This window comes from Erpetoichthys calabaricus, chromosome 5 (assembly GCF_900747795.2).
Source record: "Erpetoichthys calabaricus chromosome 5, fErpCal1.3, whole genome shotgun sequence".
Lineage (NCBI taxonomy): Eukaryota > Metazoa > Chordata > Cladistia > Polypteriformes > Polypteridae > Erpetoichthys > Erpetoichthys calabaricus.
Window position 1 is genome coordinate 11,499,316 of NC_041398.2, and position 16,384 is coordinate 11,515,699.

General features: G+C 40.3%; 1 protein-coding gene across 11 annotated transcripts in view; it reads right to left on the reverse strand.

The window, feature by feature from the left end:
• The window catches only part of LOC114643681 (tripartite motif-containing protein 16-like), a 488,218-nt gene that overhangs the window by 463,959 nt on the left and 7,875 nt on the right, over positions 1-16,384 (reverse strand). For 4 of the 11 annotated variants that reach the window (XR_007934981.1, XR_007934982.1, XR_007934980.1 and 1 more), the window contains exons 3-6: positions 12,779-13,012; positions 11,399-11,558; positions 8,693-8,758; positions 4,120-5,003 (exon numbers count right to left, since the gene is read on the reverse strand). Coding sequence is in view for 1 of the 11 variants with exons in the window: in XM_051927890.1 (XP_051783850.1) it covers positions 4,462-5,003; positions 8,693-8,758; positions 11,399-11,558; positions 12,779-13,012 (1,002 nt within the window). In the remaining 10 variants the exon portion in view is untranslated. The remainder of the gene's footprint in view (positions 1-4,119; positions 5,004-8,692; positions 8,759-11,398; positions 11,559-12,778; positions 13,013-16,384) is intronic. The other 7 variants (XR_007934989.1, XR_007934988.1, XR_007934986.1 and 4 more) reach the window with 3 other exon arrangements.

Sequence of the window (16,384 nt, forward strand, 5' to 3'; positions counted from 1 at the left end):
CTCACTGATCTCCTCCAGACTTACACTCCTCTCACTCACTCAGATCCTCATCTGCAGCTCGACTTTCTGTACCGTACATCAGACTCAGTGCTATGGGAGCTCGAGCGTCTCTCATTGTGCTCCTCAACTCGGGAATTCTCTTCCCTCTCATATTCGTCAGCGCGATCCAATAACACATTTTAAAACTGCCCTCAAAACTTATCTTTTCAAACTGGCATACCAATTGTGAATTTTGCACTGTTACTGCCAGTTATCTTTGTTTGTTTGCAAATTATTGCTTATTGATTTATCATTCTCTTGTTTTAATTTTACTAATGTTGTTTAATTTTATTGTAAGGTGACCTTGAGTGCTAAGATTGTAAAACGGGATTTTCTAATGGCCAAATATAACCAAAACAATTGTTCAGCCTTACCTATGAAATGTAATCCCCCAGGATCTGGTGTGGTTTGTACAATCCCAAGCAGCACGTTATTCATTACTTCACACCGCAGCAGTGCCACTCGCAATATGGAGTCAACGTTGAAGTACGATGCTGCTGGTAATGCGGTGTCTTGTAATTCTATCAGTGTATCAGTGAAAAGGTCCCCTCTTAAACAGTTTCCCGCTGTGCCAAGTTTCGAATGTTGTTTAGGCAATTTAAACCGGTGTTGCGGTATAAGAAAAATCTGTATCATAACAAAAATAAAAAATGGATTTCGGTATGAACCGGTATACCACCCAGCACTACTCAAAAGCTGACATAATGTAATTGTTTTAGTTAGCCAATAAAAGGTGTCATTTTTCTTGACTTCTCACTACTTAACACAACCCCCAAATTTGTTAATTGAATCCAGTTAATCTGACTGCGAGTCTCACGTTGCCAAAGAAGCAGAACCAAATTCAATGCAAGTCTGTTAATAGTAATAGCAGGTCACTGGCACTTGATCGTTATTATTATATTATTATGACTTTTCATCTCATAATTATATGACTTGCAACCTCATTATTACGAATAAGTTTGACTAATATGACGATACACCCCCCTCTAGTGGGCATAGTAGAGAATTGCAGGCCTCTTTAGTGTTTTGAACTCCAAGTTCCTCTCAGTTGGCGCCCAGTGGAGTCAACGCCACCTCCTTGTAGCTCCAGGGTGGAGGCTCCGGGCTGCAGAGATGCACACTTGGTGTTGATTGAAGCAAGTCTGAATATCAGCTGCTGCCCTTCGAGAGGTGACTGAAGTAGCCGTCTCTTCTTATTGCTAATCCACATCTGAGCAGAACTACAGCAGCTTTGACTCCTCATATAATATCAGCAGTGCGTACAGAATGCAAGCAGCCATCACTTGAATATTAGGGTGGGATAAAACTAAAAGTGTTAAAGAAGTGTACCTAATAAAGTTTAATGTCAGGATTTATTAGCAGCTGATATTGAAACTGAGGGGTCAGACTGGAGTCACAGGGACCACTCACCTCGTCACAGTAGACTTTCATGTGTCACATGGACACACACGGGGACAAACACACACAGCAGGACACAAACACTCAGACTGGGGAGCAACGCTCATCTGCCTCAATAATTAGCTTCATTGCTGTGAATGGAAGAATAAAACATTCATATGGCATCACCATATTTGTTTCTGCATTCTCCATTTTCTTTAAAATTACATATATACATATATATATATATATATATATATATATATATATATATATATATATATATATTTTATAACCTTTTGTTCTTTATTACAAAACTAGCTGAACTACATGTCTAAGATGGGTTGAATTCTAAGTAATCAACGTAGATCACAGTGTTAATGTTTGCAGTGCACCATCTGTGGGAATGTATTTCGAAATGCATGCAGTAATAAAATGAATTGCAATTATCATTCCAACAGATGGTGTATCACAAATGTCTGTAGTAGTACAGTGCATTAATACAAATGTTTGTGATGTGCCATCTGTTGGAATGAAAAATGCAATGCTTATGTCTCTGTTATATGTCTTTCTATTGGCAGAGCTGAAGCACAACAAACTGCCGCAGGTCTGGATCAGCAGTTGTGTGCCAGCATGGAGGATTACAGGCTGGTATGGTGCCCACTAATCACACTCACACTAACACACATTCTGTCATTAAACTGCTGGCAGATATCAGTGGTGACATCTGGTGCTGCGGCTCTGTAACTGGATGATATTGATTAGCATGTGAGTCATAAAAGCAGAGCTAATGTTTGTGAGGCACCACCTGTTGGAAAGACAGAGACAAAGTGACTGGACAGATACACAGACAGACACACAGACACTTGTCCTTTTATTAAAGAGGATTAATCATAAACAAGAAGTCCTAATATCATCAAAACATTCAAAATATGAGATATGATCAGAGAAATTTACAAATGAAAAATTTCCAAATGAACAGATTTGACAAATAACAGTCGTCCATATTTTTTTTTTTTGTGTGTGTGTGTTTTGATCTTTTTAGATTAATAAGCAATTAAAATTTTACAAACTGTGAAGCATTAACAGGCCATTTATCTCTGTGAATGTAACACCTAATCATAATTAACTAAAGATTCATCTAAAATAAGTATTCTTTTACACATTAATTATTATTAAACCAAACTGTCCTTCAAAGTGATGTCAATATTCTGAATATTTTGTAGATCTCACCAAACACTTCACATCCTAACTTCTCATGTGTTTAATATGCAGAGGGGCCACAAGAGGGAGCAGTTTGGCTCCAGAAGAATCAGCTGATGTCACAGCCCTGAAAGTCACAGGAATGTCACTAAGGTGCAAGTCACATGACCAGCGTCTGAGTTGACAGCACATGATGAGGGCCACAGGAGCTGACGTGGAGTCGATTATCAGTGACTGGCGATGTGTCCATTGTACTCATCGACTTTTAAATGACATTTTGCCCTGAATGTGCCCACCTGCCCACCCTGCTGACTGACATTTCCATTTCATTAATCCTGAGCTCTAAAAGCCCCCAAGGTCAGCAGGACACGACCTCAACCAACACAAACATCAGACGACAGGACAACATGGCTGTCAGCCTGTAGATTTTGAACGACTGCCAGTGTGCAGCTGTGACGAGGACCTGATTGAGCACACAGACCAGTGGCTTTATGAGGTGACACAGCGGGGACTGAAGCAATGGCTGAGGTGACAGGAGAGAGAAGAGAACAGCAGGGCTTAGGTCAGCAGTGAAGAGCTCATCGGGTGACAACCTGTCTGATGAGCGAGTGCTTAAAGAATCAGACGTCAGTCACACATCGAGATACGGATTTGATCAACGAGGAATACAATCTGTGATCACAGGACGGCCATCAGCGTGTGACGAGTCAAAAAGGAGAAAATCAGGAGGGAGGAACAAAACTGACAAAAACACAAGTGACACACTCGTCTGACTCACTCTGTCTCAGGTCACTCATCTCACCCTTTATCACCCTGACACTCTTCTCTATCATCCTCACCCCTCACTCTTTATTCACCTTCTCTTCTTCCTTTTAACCCCTCAGTGTGCATGAAGATGACAGATTTAGAAGTCACAGTCGCCATCTGCTGGTGAGGCCTGTAATACACAGTGGGGGAGCTGTCAGCCTGGACCTTCATTGGCTTCTTCACGCAGACTGATGTCAGGTGACACATCACTCCTTGAGGGGTCCTGAGGGAATTATAAATTAATCCTGGGAATGTGTGTGTCAGTGGAAAAATAAAAGTGTCCCCAAGTGTCACATGTGATTGTCACTTTGAACACAGACAGTGGCGGTGAAGTCAGTCAGCTGACTCGTCTCCTTGAGGTTGGGTGACAGTGGGAACAACAAGGAGGAGGTGCAGTTTAATGTCTAACGTGACACCAAGTGACTCAGTAAAACACCAAACTCCATCACTATGGCTGACATGTGACAGAGCGGTGAGACCTCGTCTTTAGACATTCACAGTGAATTCATTCAGAGGTGACAGACCACCGGAGTAACTAATAGAGGGGCAGACAATGTCTGTTCAGAGGCCAGCACTCCAGTCACTTCTGCCACTCTGTGCTCCTAAATAGTCACTGGAATGAGGCTCTGGATACTGAGACAGGCATGTGGTCCTGCTGGAGCAGCACTACTGAAAGACGCTATATAGACTGACTTAACAGGTGACATTCAGTGACACTCAGAGGACACAGCAGTTGGGGTGTCAGCCTGAAGGACATGTGGCTGTGAATCAACAGTGACCCCTGCTGGTCAGACTGGTATTTGTAGGTCTGAGGTGTCACCGCTCCTCACTATGACACACACACCTGATTGGCTACTCAGACCCAATAATAATGGAGACCCTGACAGCCGCACTCGCCCCTCATTCTCATCCACAAATTCACTCACAGAGGTGCTGACCCCCCACCTATAGTGTAAAATTAATTTTGACCCCAAACTGCAAACACAAAGACACCTGAGTTTGTGGGGACATCAAGTGACCGGTGGAGGGTACTGGTCAGTGGTCACATGGTGTCAGATGGCTGATTGTTACACTGCAGTCAGGACTAACACTAAACCCTGGATAGAGGGGCTCAGTGAAGGAGGTGTTGAACCTGTGCAGGAGGGTCATTGTGTGTGAGACGCTATAAAATGACAGAGAGCCAGCAGGCCAGTCCAGATACACACCTATTCTGGGGCTGTAGGGGGCACTGATTACAGTCTGCTGGTTATTGTGATACACAGAGTACCGGGAATGAGAACACAGCAAACACCAGGACTTGTCGTTGTTTCCAAGGCCGCACTCCCAGTCCTCTCCTTTCCTGCTCAGTCCTTTATATGCGACTCCAATCTCCATGACGTCTCCACTGCACTCCACCTCCCAGTAACAGCGAGTCCCAGTCAGAGCCTCTCTGCACAGAACTTGATGCCAGTAGTCAAATCTGTCAGGATGATCAGGATATTCTGTCTTTGTCCCCTCACGTGTCACCTTCTTATTCCCTTCAGACAGACGGAGGTCTCTGCTTGCCGTGTTGATGTCCAGTGTGAGGGGACAGAAGTCTGAAAGGAGAGAAAAGAAAACGAGTGAAGAAATCTGGGAGTGTGTAACGGGACTGGGGGCGGAGCACAACACAGACAATTAACAAGAGCCAATCAGGAGCTGCGCTGACCAGACACTAATAGTAAAGAGCTCATCTGATTGGACAGAATCTGTGGGGATTAAAAATTAAATCATAAAAAGACAACAACAGACAAGAAGATATTGACAAGAGTTTAGACAAATAGATTGAAAACAAATATTGAGAATGTAATAAAAGAGCAGACATGTGTGGTACAGCGGAGAAGTGCAGCAGATAACCGGTGTGTCTTAAGAGACTGTATTAATGTCAGGAGAGAGAGAAACCTGCATGTCGCAATATTACATTTAGATTTGGAGAAAGCATTTGATAGAATTGTACATAAATATATGTGGAAGATACTCCAAAAAATGGGAGTTCATGAAGGTTTGCTGGAATGGATAAAAGTAGTCGATAAAGATATACGAAGTCAGATAAAAGTAAATAACAAACTAACAGAGGAGATACAGGAGAAATGTGGAGTAAGACAAGGGTGTCCATTGTCAGCAGTGCTGTTAATTCTGTGTATAGAGCCCTTATTAAATAAAATTAGGAGGGACACAAATATAAGAGGAGTTGAAGTACCAGGAAGGGGGGGACAACAAATAAAAGTGTTTCCATATATGGATGACATAACAATAATAGTCAGAGATACATGGAGTATAAATAAAGTAACAGAACATACAGAAGTGTTTATGGAGGGGGTCAGGTTCAACTTTACACCTCAATAAGAGGGAATGCGTCCTTTGGGGAAATGGAAAGAAAAACCAAAAGGAAGAATAAGGTTATGAAATGTGGAGAAAGTATTAGGGATAAGATTTGGAGACGAGAGTACGGAGAGGATGGAGTGGAAAGAAATGGAAAAAAGATCAACAAACAAACAGAGTTTGGAGGATAAGGAACTTGTCAATGGAAGGGAAGATATTGGTGATGAAGGCAGTTATAATCCAAAACTTTCATACTTAGCAAATGGGTTTATACACCAATGAAAATATTAAGAACAATTATAAGAACGTGTTTTGTGTTTCTATGGGGGTCAAAATGTGAAAAATTGGCAAAGAGGAAGGTAAAGAAAAGGAGAGAAAATGGAGGGAAAGAAGATCTGAATATAGAAAGGGAGTTGGCTTTAAGACACACAGCAACTGTTGTTAATATGGCGTTAAATAAAATGGGGAAATTAGTGGACATGATCAGATATCTGCTAGGCACAGAACTGAGAAAAGCAAAATTATTAAAAATGACAAATAGCAGACCCATTGCCTTTAATATGCCAAAAAATTATAAATCAATAGTAACATTTGTTATAAGATTTTCATGGGAGGAAAGAGATCCCAAAATTTGGGCAAAGAAAAAAGACCTAAAAAAATAAAAAGGAAAAGACGAAACGGTACTAAAAATCCAAAAGCTCACTGAAGAGCAAACAAGAAAAGTGTGGCAGCAAAATGAGACAAAGAATTAACAAATAAACAAAAAGACCTCAGGTGGGTGACATTACATGAAATCCTACCGACGCAGGCGGCCATGTACAAAAGGAGAGTCACGAAAAGTTCAATATGTCCGAGGGAGAACTGCTGAGAGGTGGAAACACCAGAGCATGTGTTTAGGAACTGCAAAAAGACACAAGATGTGTGGAATGAGGGGTTAAAGGAATGGAAAGGGAGGACAAGAAAAGAGGGGATGACAAAAGAAGGAGTGTTGTATGGTTAGTAGGGAAGGAGTTAAATGTAAAAATGACAATAAGGGAATGGAAAATGATCAAAATAATAAAATAAAATATGTGGTGGTGGAGGAATGAACTGGGGATTCATAAAAGGAAAATAATAATACAGAAATTATTACAGAAATGTGAAAAGGATGGAGTGGAAGAAAGGAGGAATAAAGAAGGACAAGGAAACAAATGGCCTTAAAAAAGGTAAAGACCTCAAAAATAGAATTAAAGGTGGGGATAAAAAGGGGGAAAAATAAAAAGTGTCACGGTGGTGAAATGGTGACGGGTGACAGTGAATTAGCAATGTGACAGACTGTGTGTGTGTGCTCAAAGCTAAGAGACTGAAAAGATAAAGGAAATGAAGTGAAAGGGGACAAGAAAATAGTGTTAGTGGTAAGTAATGGAATTTAGACAACGTAAAAAACAAAAATAACAACAGACAACAAAGAGAAAGGCAGGCAAGTCAGTCATCTGAAAGTCATCTGAGTCGTCAGAAATGATAATAAACAACATAAGGTCACCACTGAGGTCAAAGGTCTAATGGACTGTCCACACTGACCGCTGGCTTTATTAAATGACATGTTTTATTGTCACAGTGCACCTCTTAAATTTAAAATCAATCCACTGTCACACTTCACAACCACATCAATTATTAGTATAAAAGCTGCAATCAGAATTTACTATTTATAATCTATCTATCTATCTATCTATCTATCTATCTATCTATCTATCTATCTATCTATCTATCTATCTATCTATCTATCTATCTATCTATCTATCTATCTATCTATCTATCTATCTATCTATCTATCTATCTATCTATCTATCTATTATATAGTGCCTTTCTCATCTGTCATTGTCTCTCTCTTTCTTTCTTTCGTGTGTTTCCTTTCATCTCTTTTTATTATTTGACTGTCATTCTTATCCAAGGTGACTCCCATCATCTCAGATTCCATTGTTTCCTTTTCTTTTCGTTGTCCAATCAGAGCCCAGGCAGGTGAAGTGACTTGCTGAGGTCACACAGTGGTGTCAGTAGTGGGATTTGAACCCACAACCTCAGGGTTTGAACTCCAAACTCTTCACCACCACACCACACTGCATTTTCTCCTCCATTTAAACTCTCCTTCTGTTCAGTGTGAGGTCAGCTTTATTCTGGTGGTCTCATCAGGGAGGTGGGCTACAGTTCTATGAACCCCCAAACATCTTGAGAATATTATCAGCTGTGCTCAATGGAACATGAAGCTCTATGGAGGTGGTCTTGTAGTCTTCACCTTGACCACCCTTGACTGTGACCTTCTTCATCCCCTCCTCTTCTCTTGTTCTCGTTCAGTGTGAGACACACAAGGACACAACACAGCAGAGTGAGGACTTGACTGAGTGACTGAAGACCCCGGTGACACTCATTAGAGGAATCAGTCAGCTTGAGAAGTCACCACAGTCCAGTGGGGTCTTTGAACTTCTAAGGACCCCCAATAATTTTCTCTGCTATTTCATTTGTTTTAATGTTTAAAATTTGTGAAGTCGAGAACTCAAAGTAAAGTGTCTGCTCTGTGGAGTAAAGAATGGAGGATGACGAGGACTTTTGTCAGCTTTAACTTATTTCACATACAATTGTGCTTCATTTGTAAACTAATACTGTGTCTGAATATACAGTCGTGTGATAAAGTAAGTGCACCCCATGACGTGGATTTTACTTTTTCCTTTTAAAACATTTCTGACACATCAAGACTCGGGTTCAACAGACGGCTTTGTTAATTCACTGTCTGAGTCTCTCTATCCCATAATGCATCAGTCACAGGACCCCCATCACTCTCAGCCCCTCAGTCACACAACACTCAGACTTTCATATCCTAAGCCTGTCCTGCTCTATTAAAACTTCAATGATTTTTATTGTGATGATCCATTCAGTCAAAGCACAAACTCACATTTTAAAAAGTCGTCTCTGCTCTGAGGTTCAGGAGGCTGGAGGGTGAAAACTGGAGCTTCATGAGCTGAAAATAAAAAGAAAAGAGAAGAAGAATGGAAACTGTGAAGATGGCATTGTGGGATCTTAGTTTAGTTCTTAAACATGTATTACCAATGCAGAGGAGTTCAAATAAAACATTTATAAAATATACAAGGGCTGGCAAATTAGACCAAATGTCGATTTGAATATTAATATTAATAATAAATATACAGGGAGTCAGAGAGTATTGAGACCCCCTCACTTTCTGCACACTTTACTGTGTTGTTGATTTAATTTTAAATGGATTAATGTGCCTTTGTGCTCATCAGTCTACACTCAGTAACCATAATGACAAAGTGAGCGCAGGTCTTCAGAAAGGTCTGCACATTTATTACAAATCAAAACTGAAATGTCTCCTTCCTAGAAGTATTCAGACACTTCATTCAGGTCTTTGTGGAAGCCTCTTTGGTGGTCTTCATGACTAAATGTCACTACAAGCTTTGCCCTCCTGTATTTGGCCAGTTGATCCCATTCTTCCCGGCAGATCCTCTCAAACTCCGTTAGATTTCAAGGTAAGCGTCTGTGAACTGCCATCTTCAGGTCTCTCCTGTTCTGTGGGGTCTCAGTCTGGTCACTCAAGGACACTCAGATTTGTCACAAAGCCACTCCAGAGTTGTCATGGCTGTAGTCTTCAGGTCGTTGATCCATAGCCCAGTCTGAGGTCACAGGATTTCTTTAAGGTCCTGTCAATATTTGACTACACTTCTCCTCCCCTCAGTTCTGACCTGTCACTTTGTCCCCATAGTCTGATGCTGTCACCACCATCTTCACTGTAGAGATGGCATTAGGCAGGTGGTGAGCAATGCCTCGTCCTCTCCAGACATCCTGCTAGTTCTTCTGTCTAAAGAGTTCAATGTTTGTCTCATCAGATCTTTGAATCTTTCCCTTGATGCACTCAGGCTGTCATTTGTCTTTTACTCGAGAGTATCTTCTGCCTGGCCACTCTACCATAAACACTTGATTTGTGGAGCGCTGCTGAGATGGCCGACCCTCCTACAGTTTCTCTCATTTCAGCACAGGACATCTGAAGTTTTGTTGCAATGACCATTAGGTTTTTTGTCACCTCCCTGGACAAGGCCCTTCCTTCCCTGTTACTCAGACTGGCCATCTCTAGAAGGTGTCCTGGTGGTTCCAAACTTCTTCCATTTCTCAATTCTTGTGGCCGCTGTGCTGCTGGGACCACTCAGAGCTTTACAAATGGCTTTATCTCTTTGCGCTGCTCTACTCCTCACCAAAATTTGATCACAGAGGTCTACAGAGGGTCCCTTGAACCCCATGGGTTGGTTTTTGTCCTGATATACAATGACATAAATATACTGTATTTTATACATATTGACAAGCAGGTACAGTTGAGAACATCTTCAGATCTCCATCTAGTTAAGAAATCCCACCCTGAGTAAATAGGGTGCTGCTCCTGCTAATGTCATCACGTCAATGAGTTCACAGGCCACAAGACGAGTGACGTCACTTCCACAGCCCACTAATTAAGCTCCGCCTCTTCTGTGACACCACTATAAAATGTCACCAAAAGTGGGTGTTCATTACAGATCTGTGACTGATGAAGACGGAGCTCCGACTCACAAGTGACTTTAACTTGACAGTCTTTGATTGAAGCAGACGTCATCATTGTGCTCCGTCTTTGTGCTTTTTATTTCATCTTCATCATTAAATGGGGTATTTCAGGGTGGTACCCCAACTCTTTGTGCCCACTCTCTCTGCTTATTTTCACAATACACACATACAGTATATGTCTAATGTGGTGGACGGCCGGGATGGACCCTGTGCTCTTGGCTGCTTGACCTTAGTTTGTGTTTAAACAAATCGCTGTCTTTATGTGTAAATGTACGTAATTAATAATTTATAAAGTGTGTTTTACTCTGAGGCTGCACTCACTGAAATGTTCAGGTGGTCCTCAAGTAGTCAGAGTTCTGACGCAGTTCTCCAATTTGCTTATCTTCACCTCCAAAATAAATCAAATAAAATGCTTTTGGTGAGTAAAATCCTTTTAAATGTCGGTGGGAGACACAACTTCTGAGCAAACAAAAGCAGGAATATAAAACACGAGAGCCCAGGGGGAGCACAGCTGAAAATGGATGAACGTGAACTTTTAACGTGGACTCCATCCAGCAGAATGTAATGGACACTGAAGACAGTAGGAGCAGATTGAGATGTTCTGATATTATAAAGCACTGACGCTGAGCTCAATTTGATTCCATTAACGTCTTCTCTGGTCTCAAATAAACAATTCATTTGTGCTCTGAGCCGGCTTAGCCATTAAAAACACATTTCTGTTCATTAATCTTAAGGTGAGCAAAGCAAAGGAAATAAAAAGGATGTCAAAGTTAAGTGAAAAAAGGACATTTTAAGAGAATACGTGGAATAAGTATAAGGAGTAAAACATTTGAAGTTAAAATTCCAAAACATCTGATTAAGAACAGCTGATTATTTAGAGAGTTTGTTATCACTCAGCTAATGACTGTGAAAGGCACTATATAGTAAAAAATAATAAACAGCAAAGGATGACAGATAAATGTTAAAGAGCAGGCCTTCTTCAGTGTCCTCTTATTGTCACTCTATTCCTCCTAATGGACTTCAATAAAAGACACAATGTCACCAGACGCTGTACCTGATGGAGTCCTTGTCATGATGACCCACTGGCTTATCTTCTCCAGACTCTTCGTCAGACCTGACAGCTCCTTTCTCAGGTCCTCAGATGAGAAATCAGTGGTGACAGTGAAGCTCAGTGAGTCTCCATCAGCAGGAAGGACACAGCGAGATGAGAAAGTCTGCATCAGGAGAGAAGAGGGGACGAGATTTCAGAAGGTAGACATTAAAAATTAAGTAATGCTGATAAGAGGGAGCTCTTCTGAATTAAGGATCAATGTGGTGGGCAGTCAGCGTGGGTTTAGATGGTGAGAATGCCTGTCATTGACTTGTTGGTTATTTATGAGAGAATATTTGATGGAGTGTATTGGAACATCAGAGATTATCGACCTTAACTATCAATGAGCTTTTCACACAGGACTCCATGAGAGGAGATTCAAGATAAAGGGATTGATGGGGCAGGTGGGTCCAGAATTGACTTGGCACACAAAACAAGGTTTTGGGTTTTTAATTGTTCTGAGAGAAACTTATTTAAATTAAATTAAATTAAATTAAATTAAATTAAAATAAATTAAATTAAATTAAATTAAATGTAAAGACTAACACATGTATGGAGAAAGCTCTTCTATATGATTATACAATTGAAGGTCTTTATCTCACAAGTGTGAATTGTGAGGAAATCCTGGGAGCCTTTGTGTCTTCATCATCATCATCAAACATACAAAAGAGACAAGATGAATTATTTAGCAACCACCATGTATGGAGTGTAAATCAAGAAGAGAATCTCGCTATCGTGTATGAAACACAGTCGACATCAGGACTATTGTGTGCAGTGTGAGAGAAAAACAAACAAGAAATATAAGAGATGAGAGACGAGACTGGACTGTAGGGTCTGAGCTGTGAGGAAATGCTGAAGGATCTCAATCTCATCAGTTTAAGGATGGAGACATCAGGAGGTGGCCTGGCAAAAGTGTTTGCACCATCCTTTATTAGATGTCATCTTTTACACTTCATAAAAAATTCACTTTTTCATACAGACAGCTGTAGATTCATCTGTCTGTCATGTACTTGAAGTTACTAACTTTGAGATATTTGTAAAAAGAAAATTTGAAATGTTAAGGAAATATGAAAAGACGGTCTCTGTTGGGCCGAATTTTAATTTTAATCTTATTTTAATTTCGTATTTTGTCTTTTATTTTTCTTCTCTTCATTATGTAAAGCACTTTGAGCTACTTTTTGTATGAAAATGTGCTATATAAATAAATGTTGTTGTTGTTGTTGTTGAATGGCCTGTTCTTGTCATGTTGTACAAACTCCTCAGATCTTTTCGTTTTCTCTCTAAATGTTCTCAGGTCCCACACACCCCAGTCTGATCAGACTCCCTGTGAAGTGTAACTCTCACCTGTAGGAAGTGGAGATGGTCCTTAGTCTCTGAAAGCTCCTTCAGCTCAGCTTCTCTCCTCTTCAGCTCCTTGATCTCCTTCTCTAGTTGCTTCATGACTCCTTCAGCCTTCTCCATTTCTCTCTTTTCTTGTTCTCTGATCCTCTCAGTCAGTTTCCTGTGGACTTCCTCAATGCACCGCATCAGAGCAGTGAAGCTCTTCTCAATTTCTTCCACCTCTCTTAGCACAGACATCTGAATAAATAGGATAAAGATTTAGAATTGAGTCACCTGATAAGAATAACCAATCATGAGGCACATTTGTTGCTATTTTGATGTTGTGATGGACAGTTTGAATTGGCTGGCGAGACTGGTGGTACTTTATTTGCAGAAGGAAGGTCATTTACACACTGACTCCCAGACAATATGTTCCCTCCATTATGCCAAGTAACATCATCACTCTGCTGATGCTGCTGTTAAGGAAACTGCAGGACTTTATGAGGTACGCAGTCATGAAAGGATTCCTTGTGAAGGATCTTGAGAGCCATTGGCAGGAGCTGCTGGGGACACCTGTACTGTCTTGTGAGGACTTCATTTGACCTGCAAGTTTGTATAAAAGTCTGCCTTTAAAAAGGACATCTCCTGCTCTGCCTGAGGTTAGGAGTGGAGTAGGACAACACACACCAGAAATGAAGAAGAAGAAGAAGAAGAAGAAGAAGAAGAAGAAGAAGAAGAAGAAGAAGAAGAAGAAGAAGAAGAAGAAGAAGAAGAAGAAGAAGAAGAAGAAGAAGAAGAAGAAGAAGAAGAGGGTCTAGGTGTTGGTCAAGTGGCATTTCCATGTTTGAGGTATTTCTACTTCATTTAGGAACTTTGCATTATTACTAATGAATTTTCTCTTGTAACTATGACTCATACTTATATGATGACACCTGGTGGGGTGTTGTATGTGGGAAGTAAATGTGAGGTAAAAGGTCCCTGCTGTCCAGGATCACCAACCCCAAAGCTGGAGGTGTTCCATCTGTTTTCAGAACTTTGCACATTTGGACAGTGACTCACATAACTCTATGATAGAGGGTGAGGATGAGAAGAACTAAAAGGTCACCTCTTAACCAGCCACTATCATGAGGAAGAAATGATAATATAGGATTTATTGATTAGGGAATTTAGATGAAGCTTTACACCAAATTCAGAGAGTATCATATGGTGTTTTGACTTTTGGTGCACATGTGGAAAACCTCCCTGGTTGGGTGGATAGGCTCCTGGCTGGAGCAGGGAAGGAAGGAGACAGTTGTTATTGTCACATGTGTCCAGTTCTAAGTGAACAATTATGAGAGTTAGGATCAGACCACCAGTACTGCTGAACAATTTAAAGACTTTGGTAAAAAGCTGAGGAGCAGTAGTGACAAGGTGATCAGAAGTTCAGCCTATGTCACATATAAGACAGAGGAAATTAGATAGATAGATAGATAGATAGATAGATAGATAGATAGATAGATAGATAGATAGATAGATAGATAGATAGATAGATAGATAGATAGATAGATAGATAGATAGATAGATAGATAGATAGATAGATAGATAGATAGATAGATAGATAGATAGATAGATAGATAGATAGATAGATAGAAAATGACTCTCATAGAATCTTAATATAATTAAAGATTTATTCTTCATAAAGTTGTATTCCAAATACTCAGACACTCTTTTGACCCAAACAAGCCAATCCAAAACAAACAAAGTTTCCAAAGAGAATCCAAAGACAGTTATTGAAAAACAAACCACAGCCTTACAAATCCAGAAAATATGAAATGCATAAGGCACATAAACCGAAGTGAAGGTCGGTCTGTGAGGTTGCCTCTCCTTCTCTATTACTTCTTCAGCTGTCACCTCTGTGTCTTGATTGGAAAACACAGTGCTGAGTGACACATTGTGCCCCGCCTACTTTCTTTGAACTAAAGACACACCCCACTGGTCTGGACCGGCTGTGTTTAGTACTTTAGTACACTCGATGGTGTTGGTCTGTTTAATGTGAGTCTTTGTTAAAAAAATTAAGTGTGATAAGTTTGGTCTGTCTGGGTACAGAAATTTGTGTGAAGAGTTCTGTCTCTGCTGGATGAGAACTTTCACATATATGAAACATGGCAGAACTGGGCATCAGAGAGTGTGCTGCCACGGACATTCTGCCAGATCATTACAGGGTATTGATACACTAGTGATCACAATGGAAGCCAATTTGGGGTTTCTGCCAATTAACCAAACAGAAATGTGAGGATGTGGTGGAAGATCTGGAATAACCAGAAGAAACCAGCTGAGATACTGGAAGAAGTGGTAAACTCCACATGGAAAGTGAATGGAGGAAAGAGGATCTGAGATTCAGCACCTGTCACCACTTGAGAGCCTTATTGTCCTTTGTGATAAAATATTAAAGATGAAGTAAAACATTTGGATGGGTACGTTATGTAAAGTCTGCACTCAGTCAAACAGTGGAGATAATTAAGCTGTGGAGTCTAATAAAACTGAGGAATACCAGAATGAACAAGAGAAGACCATTACGATTTCCAGAATAAATCAAGAATATCCCATCTCTCCAAATGAGGTATTTTGCAAGAAAAGACAGGCTCTTTAACCAGAATGCAAAATCTTGATAAAAAAAGAACCTGAACAACTCATATTTAAATCGCAACATCATTAGGGTGAACATGGAGATAAGGCTAATAAGATCTTAGCTAAGCAATTAACAATTAGGAAGTTTGCAAAGCAATAACAGAAATTACCAGCGCAACTGGAGACAAAATAATGAAGCCTAGAAATAAAACTCACACATTTAGCAAGTACTCTAAGTCTTTATATTCTACTCAGTTTAAAGAAGATGAGACACAATCTGAAGAGTTCTTTGATGTAAGGCAAATATGAAAGATGGACACTCTTAGTGAAGAGGACCTGGACAATCCTCTGAAACTCTCTGAACTTCTTGATGCTGTACACTCAATCCAAAGTGGAAAAACAACAGGCCCTGATGGCAACCATTGGAATTTTATAAATAAATTTGCAACTAAGTTAGCTCCACTATTATTAGCAATGTTTACAGAAGCTACAGACAACAAAAATCTACCCAAATAAATACCCAGTTTTCCACACCTCCCACCCATTTATTATCCAGAAGAAATCCTAATCAGTCTTGAGGAGTCAGACAGCATCTCATCAACATATATAAACATTTCAAAGAATCTCCCCTTTAAGGGTCCTAGGATACGAAGGGAAAAGGACCTTTTTAATGAAAATCCTAGAAAAGTAGTGGAAGTCAGTCATACATAGAATACACTCCAGCTCCATATGTGCAAAGTATTCAACCATTTGAGTTTGACTCTTTCATTGATCACATTTACCAATACATATTAATAAAAGGCAAAGCCCTCACTGACTCACTGACTGACTGACTGACTCACTGACTCACTGACTGACTGACTCATCACTAATTCTCAAACTTCCCGTGTAGGTGGAAGGCTGAAATTTGGCAGGCTCATTCCTTACAGCTTACTTACAAAAGTTAGGCAGGTTTCATTTCGAAATTCTACGCGTAATGGTCATAACTGGAACATGTTTTTTGTCCATATACTATAATGGAGG